The 24834-nt window shown below is 35.7% G+C and overlaps 3 protein-coding genes across 12 annotated transcripts; 1 reads left to right on the plus strand and 2 right to left on the minus strand.

Annotated features, from left to right (window-relative positions):
• Positions 1–339: 339 nt before the first annotated feature.
• LOC111886244 (uncharacterized) lies at positions 340–3521 on the minus strand. Of its 10 annotated transcripts, none has more exons than XR_002848363.3 (5): positions 2997–3521; positions 1789–1964; positions 1443–1592; positions 810–908; positions 340–561 (listed from the first exon to the last, which is right to left on the minus strand). XR_002848363.3 is itself a non-coding variant. In XM_023882481.3 (5 exons), the coding sequence occupies exons 2-5, from the start codon at positions 1912–1914 to the stop codon at positions 371–373; spliced, it is 375 nt and encodes a 124-aa protein (XP_023738249.1). In that variant the 5' UTR covers positions 1915–1961; positions 2997–3505; the 3' UTR covers positions 340–370. The 10 variants fall into 10 exon arrangements, 5 of the variants coding, with proteins under 5 accessions (XP_023738249.1, XP_023738247.1, XP_023738248.1 ...); XR_006190586.2 differs by having other exon boundaries at positions 810–916; positions 1789–1961; positions 2997–3519; XR_002848364.3 differs by having other exon boundaries at positions 1443–1501; positions 2997–3519.
• A 3911-nt stretch (positions 3522–7432) lies between these two features.
• LOC111886199 (WEB family protein At1g12150) lies at positions 7433–9347 on the plus strand. Its single transcript, XM_023882431.1, has 2 exons — positions 7433–7660; positions 7821–9347. The coding sequence occupies exons 1-2, from the start codon at positions 7433–7435 to the stop codon at positions 9345–9347; spliced, it is 1755 nt and encodes a 584-aa protein (XP_023738199.1).
• Positions 9348–9490: 143 nt separating this feature from the next.
• LOC111886238 (phosphatidylinositol/phosphatidylcholine transfer protein SFH2) lies at positions 9491–12257 on the minus strand. Its single transcript, XM_023882472.3, has 11 exons — positions 11958–12257; positions 11848–11876; positions 11647–11730; positions 11486–11539; positions 11299–11376; positions 11087–11140; positions 10931–10990; positions 10751–10846; positions 10448–10549; positions 10250–10330; positions 9491–10046 (listed from the first exon to the last, which is right to left on the minus strand). The coding sequence occupies exons 1-11, from the start codon at positions 12109–12111 to the stop codon at positions 9729–9731; spliced, it is 1110 nt and encodes a 369-aa protein (XP_023738240.1). The 5' UTR covers positions 12112–12257; the 3' UTR covers positions 9491–9728.
• Between the last annotated feature and the right edge of the window lie 12577 nt (positions 12258–24834).

Genomic DNA, 24834 nt, shown 5'->3' on the forward strand with positions numbered 1-24834 from the left:
AATGGGTGTTTAGTAGTCCTGCAGTCGAGCAACAATACGTTAGTTGTTAATTGGTATTTTTATATAAGTGCTTATATCGTCAATGGGTAGTTAGTAATCTAATTTTTATTATATTTATTATTTTTTGAAAATACAGAATGCTTTACTCTTTGAGATCAGTCAACAAACTCAAGCTTCTTCTGAAGCCAGCGGTCTAACACCAAATGATACACAAAATTGTTTTGAAAAAATTTTGGGTGTTCGATGTGGCCATATCAGAGGCATCGGACGTAAACTTTCTACAGTTGTGTCGATGTACGATCAGGAACAACCACTAACACAGCCACCACCATAATCACAGGTGACAAGACTATTTAATTTTGGTAATTGTTTAAAATGTTGGTAATTGTTGGTTTAGTAATAGTTTCAAATTTTGGTAATTATTAGTTTGATAATCCCCTAATCTAATAAATAAGTACAATTTCGCCACGTGGCAATCTCCAAGCCCCCCAAAATCGAATTTTCCCGCTTCTTTTACTAAACTAAATTGTCCAAAATGCCCTTCATTTCCTTTTGTAATCCCTGTAAATCAGCCATGATTTTAGAATTTATATAATTCAATCATAACGAAAAAAAAACTATTTATCCACAATATACATATTTTCCATATTGAATTCGGCAATACCATATCTTCTCCCGTTTAATTCGTTTTTTTATTGTTAAGATTATCAACATTTTTTCATCATTCCATTCCTTTTAGAATAGAGTAAATCTAAAAAAATCAGGAAATAGATTTCAATCCACGTATTCTTCATATATTATTTATTTACCTGTTGAACGTAAAGGCTCCTTGCTGTTGCAGAATACGTTGTCCCTGACATTCTGTTTGCATATCACAGTGGTTTTCCTCCTCTTACTGCTTTCGTTTTCTTCACCTCTTCCACCAAAGACAAAGATCAAACAACAGCAGGTTGGTACTTTCATAATTCGTGTTTTTTATATGTTTATAATTTATAGTTTTTGCTAACATTTTCATTAAAAAAAATTGTACATTGAATGTATAAAGAACAGTTCCCGTTTAAACTACATACAAGAATTTTTTACTTGTATAATCGAATTTTGCCTACCAAGTTCACATTTTTTGCTCTACGGTCTAATTTCACAGATCGACCATGTGAAAGTACAAAAATTATTTTCTGTTACTAGCACTGTACTTTCACATCACTTCATATAAAATTGATCTATTATTTATAAATATATTTCTGTTTGCTTTGCTATTCTTTCTGAAATAACATTGTACTGATCGAAAATACATGTAAATAAATTCAAATTCTGATAAAGCTTTTACATGCATTCAAATTTATAAAATGAAATGCATTAAAGATGGCATATTTAACGGGATAATATCATTCTATGATTTCAATTAAATTCAGATTACTATTTAAAATGTTCATCATTCTCACCTGATTTTATTCCCCTCTGTCGTGCATTGTTTCACGTTTCTGAAGTTCATATAGTCAGCCTTCCGCAACACATTGCAAATCAGGTTAGCCTTTTGAATTTGTCATTGTTCTTTATTTCATTCACCGTTTTCTGCTTGTGTTTTGTGTTTACTGCAAGTTACAGCTAACAACAATCATCTCTATTTCGTTTTTTTGTTATTATCTATTTGTTTTTTACGACAGATAACAAAGAATAAGATATATAGTTTAGAAAAAAAAATCCCAGAAAATCAGGAACAAAATTTCAATTTACCCCTTAATATATGACACCCTAATTATCATTAATAAAAATCACGCAACTTATTACCTTAAATATCGTAAAAACATGATCCCTTTAGTTTTTCAATTGTATCTTCACCGATTGTAATCATCATTCATGCATTATTTGAGATTAAAAATACAATCGGCTCATCACCTTTACACAAATAAGCATTCTTTCAAGTTTTTCCGTCTTTGCTTTTCTTCCTTGGCATTCGTTTTCTACTGCAGCAAATCCAATAAACAAAGGTATAATTCTATTTTTTTTTCCAATTCAACCATTATTGTTAGTTGAGTTGAGTTAAGCTTTCGTACATAAACACAGGCAAATATGGAAATTCTGATAATCTCATGCTTTTTTTCATTGTTTTAAACTATAAACAAATTCATGTAATTTGAATCTGCTTATTTAAACTATATTTCATAATTATATGTTTAGTTATTTAAAAATAAAACAAAAGCAATAGTCTCTACCATGATGACATATCATCCATACATGTACCAGTTATACAGATGAGATAGCGTCAAATGGAAAATGATTGTTGTAATTTTTTTAATAATCAATGTAGTAAGTTTTTAAAAGGGTATTGTTCTCCTTTTTCTGGTTTTTGATGGATCAAAACATGGATACAATAAAATTTCTACATGTTTTTATGGTATTTTTTCATGATAATTGCAGCAATATCCATTCGGGTTAGGAAGGCATTTGTAAAAAGGTCAAAGGGCAAATTGGTCTTTTTAATAATTATTGTCAATTGTGATAGGTTTATTCAAGTATGTATGAATTATGATGACTTTTGTAGGCAAGGGATAGCAGAATTCGGTGTGATTATTTGAAGTTTTAGTGTAAAACTAAACTAAAGGGCATTATTGTCTTTTTTAGGATTCTATCATATTTAGTTATCTTCCAATATGCTTTTCTAAAAGGCATCAAATAACTACACATTCATATAATATATGAATAGGAAGGATTATTGAACACATAAATGGTCCCTATAAATGCTCACCGTAAAGTATAAACTCAAAAAAAGATGGTTCCCGTTAAACTATAATTGCAAATAAGTACATTTTTCTCAAAATAGCTATATTAATTACAAAAATGGTCCATGTAACGTGTATAAATTGAATGTGTTACTGGTTCTTTCATTTTCGTTTATTCAATGAATATTGAGAATATGAGTTGCTATTTTTGTGTCAAGTTCATAAGAATTAGTATACTGCATTGAACACCAACTATTTGATAGTGTAAAGGCTTACCTCAATATCAATCGTACTCGAGTAATCAATATACTCTTTTCTGTTCACCGGACCCGTGAGCCCATACCCCGTCATCTTTCTAACGAACTCAATCAGGTGCCGGAAACTTAACATCAACTGTCGTCTAGCATCTGAAAGTATCATATCAGTCTGGCGGCAGTGGCGGTAACAACTCCACCGATTAAGCTATTATATGAGTGGTGGCACGCCAGCTATTGCAATCAATCGAAAACCCAAACGACTAAACGTAATTTCTCATTTCCAGATGGATGAGAGGCCATCACATAACCGCAGAAGACTAACAGTTTCTGCACTCTGAAAATCGTCGGTGTCTGACAAAATCGGAAGATCGTCGTCGAAGATTCGAGACGGTCGGTATGATTCGTTCATAATCATCCGGTTATGAAACTCGATCAAATAGGGATCGATCAGGACGTCGGATTGTTGGATAGAGTAAATGGAGGATTCATCTGTATAATTAGGGTATGTGGTTTAGGGTCGACCCATTTAGTGGAATTTAGGTATGTGGTTTAGGCGATCCATTTCTTGAAAGACTGATCATGTTCGGATAAAACTAATTATCCAATTGGACAATTTGGATTGGACTATTTGGTTCGGATATTTAGATTTTTGGATTGGTTTTCAACAAAACCGAATTATTATTTTGGATTTCGGATTGGTTTTGGTTTATAAAATAAGAACCGAATAGTCCAAAAAAACCGAATAAACATTTATTATTTATCTATTTAAAATATATATATCTATAATTATTTATTAATTTTGTAATTTATTTTTTCAAATATGTTCAAAACGTTTTACCCGATAAAAATAACATTAATATGCTTTTCTCTCAAAAGTTTTGTATCTATAAAATATTTAACTATAATATATCTTCTTATTAGTTGTTTATAAATTTCAAATCACAAATAAATTATTTGTTTTTGCTTCTTATGTAAAGTTGGATAATATTATAATTATATGTCGTTTTAAAATGTTTCGGTTTTTAAAAACCGAATTATAAAAACCGATCCAACCGAATTGTAATTGGATCGGATCGGATCGGATTTGAATTTAGTTTGGACAATTCAGATCCATGTTTTGAAAACCGAAATCAATTTGGATTTACTTGATTGGATCCAATCAAACCGATCCATCCAAACGAACACCCCTACTTGAAACGTACTAAGCAACATAATACTACGAATTTACAAATAACTATTACATTTAAATTGAACTTTTAACAAAAATTTATGAACTTTTTACTTTGTATCAATGTTTTTTAAAATTAATATTTATTTCATGTTAAAAATCATATCATGTGCTCGTCAAATTCTATAAATAATTAACAGATTTCTACTTTAATAAAAAAATTATATTTATTGTCTTGGGTTTACATCTTACAAATATTAATTGTGTTTAATATAAATTTAATTTGTTTATATTTTATTTTATCAATAGTATATCAATTTAGGATAAACTTACTTTTAGCAAACCACAGTTCATCCATCATATTAATTAATTTATCCATAAATACGTATTGTATTTTTTTTATGTTAATTACATAACTAAAATGTTTTGTTTGTTTTATAGCAATTCAATTTCAATGATTTTTTCTATTTATTTCTCTTTACTCAAATGTATGTTGTATTATGCAAACTCATGACTTTTATCAAATAATTGGACTTACATACTTATTAAATATCTATAAATTATAAAGTTAATAAAAACACAATACAATTCATAAGTTTTCTAAATTAATGATATATTATTTTATTACATAATTAATTTTTTAATTCTATTTAAAATTAGCACCCGTGAGTCCCACGGGTTTTAACCTAGTAGTTTATATATTGGTAATTGTTAGTTTGGTTATAGTTTGATATATTGGTATTTTATAAGACTATGTTGTTTTATTTGTAGTTGGAAATGCTTCAAACAATGTTAAAAGATCCGACATGTAGTGTTGCACTTGAAGATTGGTTTCGTTCGTTGCCACAACGAAATGAAACTGGAGGAAACGAAGAGAGCGATGATGACGAGTAGATAGTTGTAGGATTTTTTTTATGTTTTATATGTGCAGGTATTTTAGACTAGTATTTTCGATATTTTGTTATATGTTAAATCAGACGAGTATTTTAAACAAATATTGTATTAATATTTTGGAATGGAATGATGTAGGATTAGATTAATTAATATCATCCAAGTTTTTTTTTTCAATTTTAATGAGAAATATATATATATATATATATATATATATATATATATATATATATATATATATATATATATATATATATAAAAGAAAAACACCAATACCGGCGACGCCTTTAGTGACAACAATAGGTTATTACCGGTGACAGGTCTTTAGCGGCGACATTAGCTTATTAGCGGCGACATGTCTTTAGCGACGACAAACAAGCATTAGCGGTGACAATTTGATTAATAGCGACGAAACATCAACGTCGACGTTTTAGCGACAACGCGTCGCTGCTAATAGTATTAGCGGCGCCCCACTTTTAGCGAGGACGATTGTCGCCGGTAATACTCTAATTTCTTGTAGTGTAGCCAAGGGTCTGTCAGGAAAGGCTGCGAGACAAGGCTGTCGGGTAAAACTGCCGGACAGTTCCGTCTCGCCAATTCGCCGGCTGGCTAGCAGCCAGGTCTAGAAATAGACCTAACGTTATCAATATATATATATTAGCTTTTGTAATATTCTCAGAGTTCAATAAATTATAGGAAAACAATAATAAAGTTGAGTTCAATAAATTATAGGAAAACAATAATAAAATTATATGGATTGTAAAAAGATGATGTAAAAATTCTATATGAATTTCTATGCAACATGATTAAAAAAAAATAGTAAATGTAGGCTTAACCACCCCTTTTGAGAGTGCATATGGTAAAGACAATGTCCCGAAGCAAAAAAAGATAACTTTTAGTTGGATGATTTGACATCATGCATAAAGTTTACAAATTTTTTGTGGGTATATAATATATATTAACTATATATACTAGATAAAGTGTTGACTCCGTTGAATCATGTTCTTAGAAAGGTGGTGCTTTGGGTGGTGACTGTGATTGTGAATACTAGTTTTGGCTCTCCGTTCTGTCCATATTGTTGGTGTCCATTTTTTTGGTTTAAATTTTAATGTGTCATAGCTTTGGTTTCTTGCCTCTACGTTCGCCTATATTAATCAAAAGAGTTATGTGCAATGAAGAAAAAATAGAAGCAACGACGTAAAAATTAAAAGAAAATTAGGAGTCCTTCATGTCAGTTAACATGAATATTAGATTATCATGTAAAAGATTTGAGATCCCATATATATATGAGAAGACATAATCTATGGAATCATTAAAAAATCATAATCTATGAAATCAGTAACTGCAGTATCAAAAAAACAATAAACCACAAATGTGGCGTTTGGATTAAAAAAAATCATTTCCATTTCATCAAACACTCTATATGCATCTAAATCAACAGATTTGTTAGAAAAGAAATACATACACTGATATTGGATTCCGCTTGTTGATAAATTATGCTTCTTAATCACTTCACAACATTGATCGATTCTGTTGCAAAAGCTATGTTAATATCAGTCGGCTAAAAAGCTGGGGGACATGATCCCATTCATCTTTTCGCCTATGTATTGACACATTTGTTACATGATTAGCAATAATTGAATTTTGATGATAATATCATGTTAATATATGATGAAATATTTCATATTTTAATTGAAAGATATGTTTGTCATGCATAGAAATGGATGGTTAAGAATGAGAAGGGGTTTGAAAATTGTAATGAAAATTAAACTTCCTTAATAATTGTATAAATATTATCCGAGAATTTCTCCAAAACTTCATGATCTTCCTCCCCCTTCCCCTTGGCAAGTTTCTTTCAAAGCAAATTAAAATAATAGAGAAGAGTGAGGTTTCTAAATTTAGAAAAAAAAAGGCCTTCAATCTTTCTCTTTCTCTCTTTCTCCCTCACCCTAATGATATTCCCAAAAACAACATTTTGAACTTGTTCATGTTATCTTCCTCCCAAAAAACCAGGCTGACCTCCTGTCACCATCCTTCCTTCTGTTATTCGCTTTTTTGCAGTCGGATCTCTCCCGTTTCAAGAGAAAAGAAAATTCCCCATTCTTTTTCCTCCAATTTAATGGTGTATCTCATGTAGAAAACAAGAAAGGCGAAAGATCTACACGTCTGAGCCAGAAAGCGGGATCACAAAGACGCAACGGATCCCTCGAGGTATTTACGTTTGATTACATTCTCTTAACACATGCATCCATATATACGTTATGTTGAATAACATCAATCAGAAATATCGTTGAACTTTGATTCGTGGTCATATAATATACCTTTTATTAATATCTTATTATCGTGATTTTGATTTATGTTTATCTATATGAATCAAAGGTGGATAACCGGAAACAATGTTTAGTTTTCAAATAAGAACTCGTCCAAATGTGGCAACTTCTCCTTCAAAACCAGCAGCTTCTCCCTCTCCATTAACAGGTTCTCCCAAAGGCTCTCCTGTAGTTGGAGAGATCGATACAAGGGCACCTTTCCAATCTGTCAAAGCTGCTGTTAATTTATTTGGAGAAACATCACCAAAATCAGGAAAACCCGCTCTCAGAAGATCCAGAAGTAAAAATGATGAGGTATATATATAATATCTTGATATATTGATATTATGATATAGATAAAGCAAGGAGTTTGTATATATATTTCGTTATGCATGCATGCATGCATGAATGGGTTTAATGAATTCTCTCTCATATACATGATAATATATATGTACTTGTTTTGTGGTTGATACAGAAAGTGTTGGAGAAGGAGACAGAGCTACATTGGACATTAAAGGAGCTTGATAAGTATAAAGAACTTGTAAAAAGTTCAGAAAGTATAAAAGCTCAAGCACGTCGTGATCTAGAAAAGGCAAGGACCACGTTGCATGAGCTAACTAGCAAGTTAGAGATAATAGGTGAAGATAAACATGCAGCCCTTGAGATCACTGAAGCTGCAAAGTATAAAGCTCAACAACTGGAATTGTTAAAATCCAGCAGCACAGAATTAAGTAACGATGGTTGGGAAGAAGATCTTGACATGGAGAGACAACAGTATAGAGCCTCTGCTAACGAGCTAATCTCAACCAAACAAGAACTTACTAACCTTAAACAAGATTTTGATGCAGCTTTAGAAGCAAAGTTAGCTGCTTTTCAACAGGCTGCAGATGCCCAACATGCTGCAAAAGTTAACAATGAGAAAATGGTTGGTTTAACTAAAGAAGTTGACCAAATGCGTGAAACCCTTCATCGGGTGAAACTTGCTTCTCAGAAAGCTCATGAAGAGCATCTCAATCTTATAGAAGAGAAAGATTATCGTGTAGAGTCAACCAAGAAAGCCAAGGAGGAACTTGACATGAAAATCGAGTCTTTGAGAAAAGAACATCAACTTTCAGAACTTAGGATTTTAGGACAAAAGCTAGAAGAAACAACCGAAGCGATTAACGTTTTAGAGGAACAATTACGAGAGGTGCGTGTAGCAGATAAGGAGACTTTAGAAAATGCAAAGTTAGAGGTTGTAGAAGCCAAAAAGAGACTTGAAGAGACAAAAGAAGAACAGGTTTCAGTTGCAGCTGTGGTGAAGACATTAGAACAGGAGCTTGAGAAAGTGAGGCGGGATATTAATTTGTTGAGGGGAGACGATTTGAAAAGGGAAGAACAGCAAGCTGAATTAGACAGAATTAAAAACGAAATTGAAGAGGCTTCATTTGAAATAACAAAAGCAACAGATGGTATCAAGGAACTAGAACTAAAGATTAAAGAAATGGTATTAGAAGCCGAAAGAGCAAAAAAAGAAGAAGAGAGCGCTAAAGAACAAACAGAAGCACTCAACAAACAAGCTGAAAACAACAAGGGTTCCAACAAAGCAGCCGAAGAGAGTCTGGAAGTTGCTCTTAGAGAGCTTGAAAAAGCAAAAGCAGCACAAGAGCTTGCGAATGAACAAATACAAAAAAAGACTTCAGAGAAGGATCAAGCTGGGAATGATAACAACAACATGATCAAGATCTCAACCGAAGAGTATGAAGCATTGAAAAGGAAAACAGATGAAGCAGAAAAAGCAGCTGATGAAAAAATAGCAACTGCAATGGCTCAAGTGGAGACAATCAAGAAAAGAGAGAAAGAAACACTTGAGAAGCTGGAAAAGATCACAGAAGAGGCTAATGGTATAGACGAGTCCCTAGCTGATGCTTTAAAAATGGCTGAAATGGCTGAAGCAGCAAAAGAAGCTATCGAAAGTGAACTCAAAAAATTTAAATATAAGGATCAGAAAGATGGTAATTAATTAATCAATCAACACATAGATTTGATCAGACTAAATTCTTTTGATCATATCTTGTACTATATCTTTATCTTGTCACCCTTAGTTTTAGTGGATGACAGATGTTTCTGATCACTTGTAATTAATGATACATACAATAGGTGCAGTGGTACGTAACTTTGCATGTATATATATATGTATACAAAAACAGCCACCTTAATTTGTAATTGTAACAACAGAAAGTAGTACAATAGGATGATTGCTTTATTATGCATCTCTATATGTACAATCACATCGAAATACCTAGATTATTACATTACGTTACATACATTGCTTGTTTTTCACCACATGCTTGTAATTTATGAGAAAACACATCAAAACAGAAGGCCAAATGGTTTAATTTAGTTAATCACTGATCTTGATATCATGTAAAGAGATAGAAAGATCATCTTGAGTTTCAAACTTCCTCCACTCAGAAGCCAAGGTTTTGCAGAATTCGGTCTTTTTAGGGTCTGCTAAGGGTAGTTGTACATGCATGGATCCTTGCTTGAAGGGTTTTGTAGGTTCTTGAATCCCTGATTGGTGTTTCATGTAGTTGTATAGTTCTTGATGAAAAGGATGATCCAATGAGAAGCAATCTTCAGTTGTGTTGTTATTAGATCTTCGCGAAGAACCAGACCCTTCTCTTCGACAAAAATGAGGAAGGGCAGAATAGTCCATTATCTACACCAGGTAAAAAAAAAAATGTTAGTAAACTCATTTTATCATAACAACACAACTGACCTTTTATGTCATTTTATATCTTTCAGTTAGCTTATCAGCTAGTTTTACCAAACGTTATTTTTTATCAGTTAACTACCTTTTCAGCTAACAGCTAGTTTGTCAAACATAGCCTTAAATGGGGAGATAACACAAAATAAGTTCACCTTCAATAGCTCATCACGTCCACAGCCTTGCAAGACTTGAACTTTCAACTTTGTTCGCTCTTGCAAAAGGGGCTTTACAACCTGCAAATAATTTTAAAAAAAAAAATATAATTGTTCATATTTTTCGTTCGAAGAGAATTTGAACATTTCAAAGTTTAGTGTTTTTGTAAGATATGAGCAACATGGTATGTATCTGACCTTCCAACAAGCTGAAAATATGTATGGAACATTGACTATATAATATGTGATTGTCTTCTCAGGATAGTTGAGGTCATCAATGGTAGATATAGTTGTTAGTAGCTGCAATCATGAAACACAGATGAAATTAGGTCCCAATGCAAAAAATAGCAATGTACTTTAAACAAAAGTACATTGCTATTTCTTGCATTTAATCATATACAAAAAGTGCTTTTTATGTAGAAAATTTGAGAGATATCACCAGGTATATTTATATCTTGTGACAACTAAAATAGTTTTTTTTTTTTTTATAAAACGACTTACTTTTATTTGGTTCAATGCAGATAGTTTAAGGCCACTCATATCTAAAACCTTCACACACTTGCCAATATATCTTCCATGTTTCTTTGTTGCAGCAGGCTACATTACAATTAAATTAATAAATTCAATTTCAACACATTTAATTCTTACAAGCTAATGAACAATATAAAAAACTATCCTCACCAATATTACACGATCTCGATACTCGTTAATTTGAATATGCGATTGCACATAGTAGTTAACCTGCAATAAATACATCAAAATAAACCATAAGACTCTTTTATGTAGTTTTAAGTCTAATAAAAGTTGTAAAAAGGGAATATTATAAAAAAGTCTTACAGATGCTTTATCAAATGTGCTGAGACCTACACCAATAGCAAAGACTGGAAGACCCTGTTGTAGACAAAATGAGTAAATCTCAGTCAAGTTGACACAAGATACAACAAAAACAAAAACAGTAACTTTTTGTCGCATCATTGAAAATAGGCATACAAATTGTCAAACTCAGTTATGTATAGTAATCTCTTATGAAATTGGAAGCAAATGCGCACCTCTTTTGTATAACCAGAAACTCCAATCAGCTGAGAATCACGCACTCCTCTGTAAAAATTAACAGGAAGTATGGGTTTCTGCACGAAATAATTTGCGAATTATTCGTATTATTATATAAATGTTCGATATTAACTAAGGGAAAATTCTACACCCATGAAAATTGAAATGAATAATACTGATGCTTACAGATAATATGTCATCGATACCATTTTGCAGCCTCCAGTTTAAGCTATCTACCAACTGTATATCAAATTTATGCAAAGATGAGGATCCCACGTCAATTTCGGGAAGAAAAAAAATGAGATTTTAAAGTAATTGAAAAATAAGATAATTAATTAAGATCGAACCATCTTGTGGGCTTTGGCAACATTCCCCTCTCTTGCTTTTAAGAATCGATCCAAAGTTTCGACTATATATCCCTGATGAACATTCTGTAAATAAAGATAGTAATTTCTGGTTAGCAATTTAATTTCTATTTTCTAAAACAAACAGATGTAAAAGTGTAAGAGGAAAGATAAATTGGAAATTAATGGGGAAAGTTTTCAAACCTGAAATGTTCTTTTAAGAGGCTCGTCAACTGCATATATCCCCGCCAAACAAGGTCAAAAATTAGTGATAATCATAAACAAAATGGTGAAGAATTCAATTGTAAGCGAACCTTGGTCCATCAAGGCTTTCAACTGGTTGATTGCTTCATGAGTAACGACACCCATTTGCTTATTTGTTGGTTGTTCCAAACCAAATGGTTTTTGTGAAGAAATATCACGATTTTTCACTTCAAAGATTGAGACTTTTTTGAAGTTTCGAAGCATTCTATAGGTCTTGTATCGACTCTCTGGGCATTTTCCATTTACTACTGAATATAGCTAAAAGGGTCTATTCTTCTTCTTTTATTAGTAGTAGGTGCCAGGAGAGAGAGAGAGAGAGAAAGAATTTATTTGTATTGTAGGGTCAAGAAAGGCAGGTACGAAACCGTCGTCTTTCTATTTTTCCTTATGTCCTGTTATGCTTTTTCCTCCCGCTTTTTTCTTTCAAGAAATATCTTCGAATTTAATGTCCTGACTGGGTTGGATGGAAAATGGAGTAAATTACGGTTCATCTTGTTTGATTGGATCTGTAATTTTAGTTCAAAGTTTTGATATTTTTTATATTGTGGTCCATCTCGTTTTCAAATCTTACAAGGTGAAATGACATTTTGGCCCTCAAACTAAAATTGATAAAAGTTACTTAGAGCATTTTCAACAGTTAAGTCATATGACTTAAAACTATTGTCATGTATCATGATTAAACCACTGCAATATCGTTCAGAAAAATTAATGCGAAAACGTATTACAGAATAATGATAAAAAAATACTGAAAAAAATAAATATAATCATTAGAATTTTATATTCCATATAAGAAATGTCATTAGATATTTAATATAAATAATTAATTAGTAAATAGATAAAAAATATTTAAAACTAAAATATATTTAGGAAGGTAAAATGAAATATAAATAAAGTATGAGGGGGTTAAATGACAAAGTATAGAAGTATATTGACCACTCAATATATATTAAATGATTAATAAAAAAAAAAGCAAATAAGCTCCATACTCTAACTAATAAGCTATAAAAAAAAATAAAGATCAATAATAATAAGTTATAAAAAAATGACTTGTGGAGATGCTCTTACTTTAGGTACCAATTTTGAATTTCCGTTCGATAATCTTGACGTGATTTAGATTATCGTGCCACAATTTTACATCATAACATATTTTTCATCCGTTTTCTCTAATTGTTACTTGATTGTTACCGACAATATAGCTCTAAAAGATGCTTTGCTTTAACCCGTTAGTATCCAACTCGATGGCAAGAGCTATATCTATTAGAGTTATGTTATGAAGATCTTTTTTGTGGGGGAAGGATGTGAGGGGAATTGTGCTAGGTACAAAGGACAAATCAACAGATGAAAAAGCTGCAAAATATGCAACCTTACTAGTGGGAGACAGATAATTCCAACATTGTTATTTGGATTAACAATTATGTAAATCATTCTATTGACATAGAGTTAGCAAAGTATGACATATCAAAAGAAGTTTGGGATCACTTTTTTTTAGAACGGAAAATCTACTCTACTCCTAAACTATTCCTAATTCCACATATGTCTCCAATGAGGCTTGAACCCTCAATCTCTAGGTGGGAGGGCAACACCCGATACCGCTGGGCTAGAAGCCCTTTGGTGATTGGGATCACTTAACTAGACTGTACATACATTCTAATTTTGCAAAACAGTATTAATTACAGTTTGATATTTAAGCTCTCCAACAAACTATTGTGAGTATTCAAAAGTTTTATGCATTTATGTCTGATTTGTAGGATCAATTGGCTTTTACTAAATATGTTGATCTGAAATCCTTCCAGCCTTACATTGCCACAAGGGATGTGCAATGGTTAGTTCAATTTTTTATGGCTTTACATTCTGATTTTGAAGGCTTACGTGAATCTATCTTGTATTGTACCCCTCTTCCCACTGTTGATTCGGTTGTTCATGAGTTGATTATTAAAGAAACTTGTATCAAGTCTCAAGCCGACAAAGGGTCTAAGACAACCACCACTCCAATTGTTTTTGTTGTTCCATAACGACCTCAAAACTCAAATCAGAATCACCCTAAAGTTGCATTTGATGAGTGTGCCTTTTGCAAAAAGAAAAACTATTGGAAATCACAACGTCATTTGTTGTTAAGCAAGGGAAATCAGCAGCAACAACAAATCAGACCAACTAGACAGTTTCAGCCTCCATAGCAAAATCGGTATTCTGTACAATTCTTGCCACGCCCCACTTCAGGTATTCCTTCATCCTTATGGATAATAGATTCTGGTGTATCTCATCATATGTCACCATATTTGTCATTTTTTGCTTCGTTATCTTTTGGTTCACCTATTTCTGTTATGTCAACTAGTGTTACAACTATGTCGGTAATAGGTTTGGTTTTGTTGTTACTGCTCATATATCTTTGACCGATGTTTATTATATTCACACAGTTGCTTTGAATCTTGCGTAGGTCAGTCAGCTGTGTAAGGGGTTGTTTGATAAGGCTTCTAACTGGGTCCAAATGGAGACTGGGTCCAAAAATTTTGATTTGGCTTTTAAACTCATGGACTCGGTCTAAACCTTGGACTCGGTCTATGATATTCATCTGATTCGGTCCCTTCTCAAAATTTGAAGGATCGAGACAAATCTGGAGAAAAAGTGGAGATTACCCATATTGCCCTAATCCTTTATACGAATCTCCCCTCCTTTGATCATCGCATCTCCAGGCTCCAACGATGTTTCTTCTCTATAGATCCACCAACGACATGTACGTTGACGCGTCGCACCTCCACATACGCCTTCGTCCACATCCGCTCGTCGTCGTGCCTAACCTGAGATTGACCTCCTTCAAGCTGTAGGAAAAACCCTTCCCCCCCCCCCTTTCTTGCTTGCTCCATTGAACAATTCCGACGTCTTCCTCCGACTCAGGTGCGTATTGCTCTTTTTTTCTTCTTGTTTTTATTAGTTTGTTGGATTGCTTTTTCGTTGTTCACATTTGCCAATACTCCTGCTATCTAAATGTTCTATCACAAAATTTATTGTGTTTGTTCGATTTTAATCAAATTTTGTTTTCAAAAGCTAGAACATCATCTATTCATCATTTGAGTTTTGGAGTTGGTTTCTTGTGAAATTGTTAGATATAAGGTTTATAGATTGACTAACGGTTGTTTCAGATGTGTTGTTAACAATTATAATACCAGTAGTAATGATTGTAAAAGGTTGGACGATATTGCCCATGATGTTATTGATCTTCTTTTTAACCTGTTTGTGGGAATGAAGTGAAAGGAAGGAAGATGGAAGCATGATCTTTGTCATGAAGCGAGAGTCGTAGTGTGAAGAATGAATTGCAAAAGTTGAAGCCTTTCTTTCTTCATAGCCATGTTTTTTATTTTTTGTTTTTGCTCATATGATTTCATGTGGGTCGTTTAGGATGAGATTCTAGAATGAAAAGGATCATATTGCAAAACATTATAGTTTTTCTCAAATGTGAAGTGATGATCTAGAATGGGTCAAAGTTTTAGTTTGTAGGTGGTTTAGGATGAGATTCTCTATTTTTTTATTATTAAGTGTGTAACGCCCGTAGATCCAGGCTAGTCAATTTAGATATAATAGGGGTCGGAAATGACTTTTCGGAAAAATATTATTTAGAATAAATAATCTTAACCAAGTTGTAGTATATGTTACAAGGTTTCCGTACATATAAAGACCACCGAAATCCGAGTTATAACGAAGAAGTTATGACCCGTCGAAGTTTCGCAACGGAACCGACAGATACTGGGAAACGTAAATAGTGAATTTACGATAAAGCGATATTTATCCTTAGCGATCTAAACGAAAGTCGTAGAATACGTTAAATTAAAAGCGTCCATGAAAAGAACGCCCAAATCTGACTTCATATGAGGAAGTTATGATTTTTCGAAGTTTCGGATTAGCAGTGTACAGCCCGAAGTTCGAGTATTAGATCGAGCAGTTTTTAGCCGACACAACCTAAATGAGAATCGAAGATCTCGTTATTAGTAGCGTAACGATAAAAAAGACAGACGAAAATGGACATCGGATGAAGAAGTTATGAGATTTTAACGTATCAATCCTGTCCCGGCCTGTTAAAAATATAACTTTAAAAATAAAGTCAAATTAGTCGACGGAGACTAAACGAAAGTTGTAAAGTACGTCTCCACCTACGCGTGGGTATAATTATATAAATAACGTCAAAAACGGAGTTCGTATGAATGAGTTACAAATTATAATAGCATATTTACGTATTAAAATAAAGTATAAATCATATATATACATACACATATATATACATATGTATATATCATTAGAAAGGTATCGACGATGCGGTCATTATAAGACTAATGTTGAGTTCTTTCGACATTAGTTTAGTACAAATATCATTAAACCCATTTAAAATAGTATTATAGAGGGGTGTTTAGTTGTTTATATAACTAAAAGGTCATTAAGTAATTATGGAGGGTAGTTTTTGAAAATTCAATTAGTATAAATAAGAGACTTGGGCTCTCATATTTCTTGCACCATTCTCTTGATTCAAGAGTCTTTCTCTCCTTATCCCCCGAGCATTTCGGCCCCTCGTGATTCGACTTCTCTTTCTGTAGTTTTAGTATAGTAAGGTGAGCGCTGAAGCGCTGCACAAATCTTTCTTAGAAAGATTCAGCGACGAATTTCTGCCCTTGCAGAGCCCGACTCCTAGCTAAAATCCCCTTGTAAGTAAGTTATGCTTACCCTGTTTTAAATATAGTTTATATTTAAAATTAGTATTGTTATTATAAATTTATAATAAATATTTGAGCTATTATTATGACTTATAAAAGTGTTGTTATAATATCGTTTAACTACTCACGATACGGGGAATCTGGTTTAAAGGGCCGCATAGGGTTGTTAGATTTCAGAAGTGCTATACGCCAAAATGGTCATACCCTCCGGTGTTTTATGTCTGGCCCCTGTCTGTACATAGTGGTTGGAAAGTATTGTTTAAACGCTTATATAATAATAATAAGACTAATAATTAGTCACGATAAATATTAGACTAAAAGCTAGTGGTAATAATACTAGGTTTCGTCGAAGGAAATTATTTTAAAGTAAACGAAGCGTTGTCTGAGTACCGAGTCACCACCTTCTCAGGTGAGTGCATAGTTACTTTCATCTTACACATAGATATGAAGTATTTTATATAAACTACGTGCTATGTGTGCATATTATCTGAATACTTGTTGTCTATGCTGGATGAACGTTTTTTTATACATGTTTTAAATGATTTGAACTGTATACGTATTTTAAATATACAAGTATGTTAGGTATGAGATGGGTAGATGAATGATGAGAGATAAAAGATGATGTGAGTAAACATTGGCAGCTATAGACTTAGTGCCTAACAAATAACATCGACAACTATGGACTTAGTGCCTATTGGACAAACACTGGTAGCTATGGACTTAGTATCTGTTAGGAATTGGTAGCTATGGAATTAGCACCTATTAGATAAACACTGGTAGCTATGGATTTAGTACCCAACAGCTATGGAATTAGTGTTTTACGAACGAGCATTGGCAGCTATGGATTTAGTGCCAGTCCTATAACTCTGGAAGCAAAGGACTTCAGAATGAACGAATGCGAGATATATGACTCTTAGGATAGATCCTTAAGAGTAAAGAAGATAATGGAAATGAGTAATTGGGTCGATTGTTTGATTGTTTAAACATAATAATTATATTATTGTGGGTTGAAAACCCTATGTACTCACCAGGTTTCCCAACCTGACCCACTCAGCATATTTATATTACAGGTGTTGAGATGAAGTCACATTACACTAAGAGATTAAAGAGATGTAGATCACTAGTTTAATAAATGTAAGTTCTGTTTATGCTTATGTTTCTATATTGACGATGAGATCCCAAATGTTTTAAAACGAATTAAAAATACTTTTCTTCGGAAATGCTTTGATAACGTATTTATCATGTTTTACTGGGAACAAATTCCGCAACATTTTTATTAAAAGAGGTACTCTGAATTTTATAAAGCATAAACAAAATCGGTCTTTTATGGCCGTGAAAATGGGGGTGTCACAAAGTGAGTATGCATTTAAGAATAATATCAAGTGTTTTTTGGTTAAAGATTTGAAGTCATTAATGCTTTTATTAAGTGTCGTTTTGGATAAAATGTTTGGATATATTATTAGATCAATGAACAAAATTGATTATTTTCTTGTAGTGTTTTTTAAAAAAAATATTATTTGAGGGTAATATAGTCATTTTGCATAGTCAATCAAATGCAAAATCAAACAACAAGTTTCAGTCAGAAGTTAACTCAATCATCACTTCTAACCCAACCAGTTTCTAACTCAGGCAGCCCTAACCCAGTCAATAACTATCAAACGACCCCTAAATTTGGTTATTATGTATTATATTCTTATTCATTATGGTATGTACATGATCAATAATCTCGGATCATGATTGGGATCAACAGTAGACTTGGGGAGCTTTATGTTTTTAGACCAACTACAAGTGTCAAATTTCGCTGCCTATAGTGTCGATTTGTTATCTTTTCGTTTAAATCATTCGTTTTCTGATTTTTATCTTTGCATTCTCGTTAAGGACATGTTTCAGTATCACGTTTAAATTTTTTAGCTTCTACTGGTGTTTTAGGTCTTTTGAACAGTCATGATATTTCATACTGTTGTGGTTGTAAATTGACAAAATTTTATGCTCTATCGTTTAATAAAAGTGTCACTCGTTTTTTTGCTTCTTTTGATCTTGTGTATTTTGATGTGTGGGGTCGCTCATCAGTTTCCTCTAAAGGAGGATCCACTTACTATGTTAGGTCTTTTGATCTTGTCAATCTCGGCCTATCCTGGCCACTAGCTCTAGAACCAAAACCTCTCATCATCACCATACTGAAAATAAACACATATGTACATAAAAAAGGCTACAATTCATATTGATTTAATCAACGTGTAAAGACTAACCCTCAGGGTTTATGACTTCCTTGTTACGCGTATGGGTCATGTGCTTTCAGTAGTACAGGCCCATACTACCTTCCACACCTACCCATATATTGTCACAATGGATCATCACAAATTACACAAAAAAATCCACATCTACAACACACATGCATCCTATCCTCACTCTCTCGAGATTGGATAATCCTTCCTCAACTGGCCTGCTATACCCATATACTTACTCATGAAATTTTCACCAACACTATAACTGCTCGTGCATTCTAATCATAAATAACACTGAATCCTATAGACATTCGAATACTTGATTCTACCATAAGCCCACAACCAAAGAAGGAACAGGAAATAAGGATGAATCAAACATTTTAAGGCTATAGAATCTTAGTTATGTACAACTATGATGCACACACACTAAGAAACTACAGTAATGATTTCGATTTCATCTAACATACAGAAAGTCTTCCTAGGCTATCAGGTGTAACATCTTGTTTTGAGGTACTTTCATTGTTTTGAGATTTATTGCATATTGGTCCCTAAATAAAAGAAAGAGTGCAAAAGGGTCCCCTAGTGGCACTTTGGTAAATTCGAACTTTGAGGAGTATGCTAAGCGTATGTGTGTACGCTAAGCATACTAGGGTGCGCCTTAGTACATTGGGCGTACACCTCGTATGCAGGGCGTACGTGAAGATCATGAAAACCCTAATTTTTTAGGGTTTTGGCACTATAAAATCATCATTATAACCTCATGTCCCTTCCTTCTTCAACCACCCTCTATGAGAACGACCCCCAAGCAACCCTAAGTGAAAGAGTGCCTTTTTGAAGCCCATTGGAGTGTTTAGATGAATTCTTGAAGGTGAACAGTGTAGTATGAAGAGCTTGGAGTTAGGAAGCACTTTGGGTCTGGGATTTCTTCCTTGTTAGCAAGCTCCAGAAGGTAAAAAAGCTTGCATCTCTACCACTCCATCTTGTAGATCTAGATTCTTGATCTTTTAAGACACTTTTTGGTCCTAAAATGGTGATTCTTGAGCATGGAATGTTCTTGACCCATTAAGCCGTCCTTTCAGACCTTAGGAAGGGTCTTGAGCCATAAAAATGGGGTCTTAATGGTTGGTTTTGCTCCATGCATTCTTTAGAGTGTAATAATGTATTAATATGTTGAGTTAAGCACTTAATGGACATGCAAAGTCATAAAGTTGGAAAATTTATGACTCTTGAGGATGATTTAGTCTTGGATCTGAAAGTTGGACGTAAGAGCTTAAGGCATTAAGCTCTTAATGAGGTTTTGGGAAGACTGGGCGTACGCCCTGTGTAACCTAAGTACGCAGCGCGTACGTGGTCAACCTCCCCGATGGTGGTCAATACTTGAGTACATCACACATACATTTGGAGTACACCCCGCGTACGTGTTTTGTGTCAACTCAGTTAGGTTGACTAAGTTGACTTGTTGATTTTGACTAATTTGACTTTGACTTTGACCAAGTTTAACCAATAGGTATTTTGGGTAATTTCAATGGTGTTTGAAAATTGGTCATTTGGATGAATAGGTGTCGGTTAGAGCTTAGATTCCGAGTTGGGACCTCATCAGCTATCATTCAGACTGTGAGGTGAGTTTTCCTCACTGTACTTATGGGTCGAAGGCACCAAGGCCAGCCTATTGAATTGATATCCTACTATACATTAATATGTTGAGTATGGGATATATTTTCATGATTATATGCTAGTTGCCGATATGCTTAGACTGGTAGAGCTCTAGGATTACTTGTGATTCTGTCTGCATGATTATCTGCATGTTGCTTATGTTTGTTATCTGTTATATGTCGACATATTGTGTTGGGTTGAAGTTGTACTGCTTTGTGCTATAGCCAAGAAAACTAGCAGCATTCCAAATATGAGTCGAGGGCCGGTTGGCATGCCAGCTTCATACTGAGGGATCAGGAGCATTCCAGATACGAGCTCAGGTCTGGTTAGCATGCCAGACTCATATTGAGGGCCTGAGGTTATTCTAGTCCGAAGACCGAGTGGACTCATTGTATATTGGCATTCCAACCTAGGGTATTCCATCCCGAGGATGATTGGACCCGGAGGTTGACGGGGCTTGGGTTATTCCAACCCGATGGTCGATGGTTGATTGGACCCGACATGTTGTTATATATATATATATATGTGTGTGTGTGTGTGTGTGTGTTATTTTTTTGTGTGTTGGTACTTTGGGGAACTCACTAAGCTTTGGCTTTTGGTTTTTAGTTGTTGTTTCAGGTACTTCTGATGATCGCGGGTAGGCGAAGGTGTGACCATACACATCCTCTGTTTATGGCTTCATGATTTTTGGGATACTCTAATATGGATAAACAATTTGAAAAAATGATTTTGTAAACATTTTATGACTATGGGTTGTTTTTAAAAGTTTAAATTTGTTATGATTTTTATGTACGTTACAAGTTGGTATTAGAGTCTTGTTTTGAGTGAATTGGAAGAACATCCGTGTGAATCCAGTCTCAAACTAAGGAAATGAAAAGGTTTTATAAACGATTTTCAAAATAATCAAGAGTAGATGTGATGTGTATGATCAGTCGGAGCCAGTAAGTAGACCCCAAATTACCACACTGTTATTTAATATTGTGATAAGTTAGAACAACATGCTAGTAATAGGCTAGGGATATTTAGGAATCACATGATAGAATTGTCTGATTATATGATGTCTGATAGCCTAGGATTTTCCTTATATGAAATTTTAATCATTACTGTAGTTGCTTAGTGTATGCATCAAAATTGTACATAACTAAGATTGTATAGCCTGAAAAGGTTTGATTTAGCCTTATTTCCTTCCTTGTTTGGTTGTGGGCTTATGATAGAATCAAGTATTCGATTGTATATAAGATCCAGTGTTATGTATGATTAGCATAAACGAGTGTTGCAGGGTTGGTGGAAGTTTCATGGATGAGTTATGTGGGGTCAGCCGACCAGCCGAGGGATGTCTAGCCTTTCTCTAGGAAGTGAGAATTGGGTGCATGCGTATTCTAGCGAGTGCTATTAGGGTTGTTGTGATGATCTTCTAAGACAAATACGAGTAGGTGTGGAAGGTATTATGGGCCAGTACTACCAGAAGCACACGACCCGTACGCGTAGCAGGGGAGTCACAACCCATAGGGTTTTGTTGGGAACTGGTCCTTATGGTATTAAGTGCGTTTATCTGATATCTCCCTTGTTTATTTTCAGTATGGTGGTTACGAGGCGATTTGAGTCAGGATCCGGATCCGGACTAGGAGTGGGTGCCCAGGATAGGCCAACATTGACTGAGGACCGGGTTAGGGAGATCATTCAGAAGGAGGTTATTTCCATCTTCTGGGGTCAGATACCGGAGTTGTTTGGGTCTATTAAGACCGTTATGATGGAGTTCTTCGACGATCGATCTGCTGCACTTTCTAATATTGTTGATGTTCTAGCCACCGCAGTCGTTGCTGCTGTGGCGATTGTCGTTTGGGTCTGAGCATGTCAGCTTCTCGGCATGCCCGACCTTGGACTCTATGATTGCCAGGGCGCGAGAGAGGGAGATGGATTTGGAGCACCTCAGGAAGAGGAAGGCCGACACTAGACAGGTTGCAGGGGCTTCGGGGAAGAAACCCAAGGGATTCGACTCTAGGTCGAAGGGCCAGTAGGGCCGGGACCGCTGTGGAAAATGTGGTCGGTCACACGAGGGAGCTTGTCGCACTGGTTCGGGTTCTGGCTGCTATAAGTGCGGCAAGGTTGGGCATTTTGGCAGGGATTTTACTTCCCTCTCCCTGACAGTGCAGACGACAGATCTGATTTGCTTTCATTGCAATCAGAGGGGCCACAAGAAGGCCAATTGCCCTAGATTGACAGCAGCGACAACAGCAGCACCAACAGCGACGCTAACCCCAACAGCAACGCGGGTTATGGATGGACGAAAGGCCAAGTTAGAGGCTCCAGTGGTGCGGAGCTGAGCATTTCAGTTGACAGCCGAGGAGGCTCGCGCTGCACCCGATGTGGTGACGGGTACGGTTTCTTCTCTTATTTCTTGATGATATGTCGCTGTGATTTTGATATGTTATGTGTATGATCTGTTTAGGATCGTTCCATGTGAACGGTATCCCGGTTCAGGTATTGTTTGACTCGGGTGCTACCCGATCATTTGTTTCTCTTGCGCTTACCAAGAAGTTCCCTAAGTCTTCGGGTATGTTAGACTTCCCTCTAGAGGTCGAGATTGCGGACGACCGGTCAGTGCGAGTATCATAGGTCTACCAGGATTGTGTATTGAGGCTGTTCGAGGAACGTTACCTGGTAGACTTAGTTCCCATACCTTTGCGGGGGAACAAGGTTATTATTGGTATGAATTAGCTAATCCCCAATGGGCAGTGATCCACTGTGCTCAGCAGTTTGTGCGGATCAGGACCCCAAAAGGGGGAGAGCTGGGGATCCAGGACGAGAGGCCACAACGAGGACCAGCTTTAAGTTCGGTAGCAAGAGCGAGGCGCTACCTCCAGTAGGGTTGCACATGATTTGTCGCCTATGTTACAGATACACGGGAAGCGGGTAAGGCGACGGTGGGCGATGTGCCCATGGTGTGAGAGTTTGTGGATGTATTCCTCGAGGAGTTGCCTAGGATACCTCCGGAGAGGCAGGTGGAGTCCAGGATCGACCTCGTCCCTGGTGCGGCTCCGATAGCCAAGGCACCATATTGGTTGGATCCTCCTGAGATGTAGGAGTTGTCTACACAGCTGCAAGATCTGTTAGACAAGGGATTCATCAGACCGAGCAGTTCACCCTAGGGAGCCCCAATTCTATTTGTGAAAAAGAAGGACGGGTCGCATCGGATGTGTATAGATTACCGGGAGCTGAATAAGGTAACGCTGAAGAATCATTACCCAATTCTGAGGATTGATGACCTCTTTGACCAGTTACAGGGAGCATCTTGGTTCTCCAAGATTGATTTGCGCCCGGGGTATCATCAGATAAGGTTCAGTGAGGAGGATGTGCAGAAGACTGCGTTCCAGACGCGATATGGCCACTATGAGTTCGTGGTGATGCCTTTCAGGCTCACCAATGCTCCTGCCGCGTTCATGGATCTCATGAACCGCGTATGCAGACCGATGTTGGATTGGTCTGTGATAGTTTTCATCGATGACATCTTGGTTTATTCCAAGACGCGAGAGCAGCATGAGGAGCATTTAAAGGAGGTTTTGGGTACTTTGAGGAAGGATAACTTGTATTCTAAGTTCTCCAAGTGTGAGTTCTGGTTGCACGAGGTGCAGTTTCTTGGGCACCTTGTCAACCGGGACGGGATTTCGGTGGATCCGGCCAAGGTGGAGGCCATGATGAGGTGGGAAGTCCCGAGGTCTCCATCTGAGATTCGGAGCTTCCTGGGGCTGGCAAGCTACTAGCAGAGATTCATCCAGGACTTCTCCAAGATAGTCGTACCTCTGACCAGGCTGACACGGAAAGCCGTGGTCTTTCGCTGGGGGCCTGAACAGCAGGCTGCGTTTGAGACATTGAGACAGAGATTATGCAAGGCACCAATCTTAGCCCTACTGGAGGGCATGGAGGATTTTTTTAGTGTACTGCGATGCGTCCATCTTGGATTTGGGCGCGGTATTGATGCAGAGAGGGCATGTTATTGCGTACGCTGCGAGGCAGTTGAAGTCTCACAAGGCGACCTACACGAAGCATGATTTGGAGTTGGGGGCGGTTGTTTTTGCCCTCAAGATTTGGTGTAATTACCTCTATGGGGTTCGTTGTACCATTTACACGGACCACAAGAGCCTGAGATATCTCATGGACCAACCGAATCTTAACATGAGGCAGCGTCGGTGGTTAGATGTGGTGAATGATTATGATTGTAAGATCCTTTACCACCCGGGGAAGGCCAATGTGGTGGCCGATGTGCTCAGCCGCAAGGGAGCGCCAATTAGAGATATCTGCATGCGGATGACCGTGGTGACTCCGCTGTTGGAGCAGACCCGAGAGGCCCAACA

Source organism: Lactuca sativa, chromosome 4 (genome assembly GCF_002870075.4).
Source record: "Lactuca sativa cultivar Salinas chromosome 4, Lsat_Salinas_v11, whole genome shotgun sequence".
Classification (NCBI taxonomy): Eukaryota; Viridiplantae; Streptophyta; class Magnoliopsida; order Asterales; family Asteraceae; genus Lactuca; species Lactuca sativa.

Excerpts from the sequence above, each read along its gene's own strand:
- LOC111886244 (XM_042901111.1), bottom strand. The coding sequence starts at position 3,140 with ATGATACTTTCAGATGCTAGACGACAGTTGATGTTAAGTTTCCGGCAC. Across the intron at positions 1,505-2,996 it reads CGAGTACGATTGATATTGAG|AAGGCTGACTATATGAACTT; the intron begins GTAAGCCTTTAC and ends AATGTGTTGCGG. Across the intron at positions 917-1,442 it reads ACAGAGGGGAATAAAATCAG|AGGTGAAGAAAACGAAAGCA; the intron begins GTGAGAATGATG and ends CTTTGGTGGAAG.
- LOC111886199 (XM_023882431.1), top strand. The coding sequence starts at position 7,433 with ATGTTTAGTTTTCAAATAAGAACTCGTCCAAATGTGGCAACTTCTCCT. Across the intron at positions 7,661-7,820 it reads CCAGAAGTAAAAATGATGAG|AAAGTGTTGGAGAAGGAGAC; the intron begins GTATATATATAA and ends TGGTTGATACAG.
- LOC111886238 (XM_023882472.3), bottom strand. The coding sequence starts at position 12,111 with ATGCTTCGAAACTTCAAAAAAGTCTCAATCTTTGAAGTGAAAAATCGT. Across the intron at positions 11,540-11,646 it reads TTGCCAAAGCCCACAAGATG|TTGGTAGATAGCTTAAACTG; the intron begins GTTCGATCTTAA and ends TTTGATATACAG. Across the intron at positions 10,991-11,086 it reads GCACATTTGATAAAGCATCT|GTTAACTACTATGTGCAATC; the intron begins GTAAGACTTTTT and ends TATTTATTGCAG.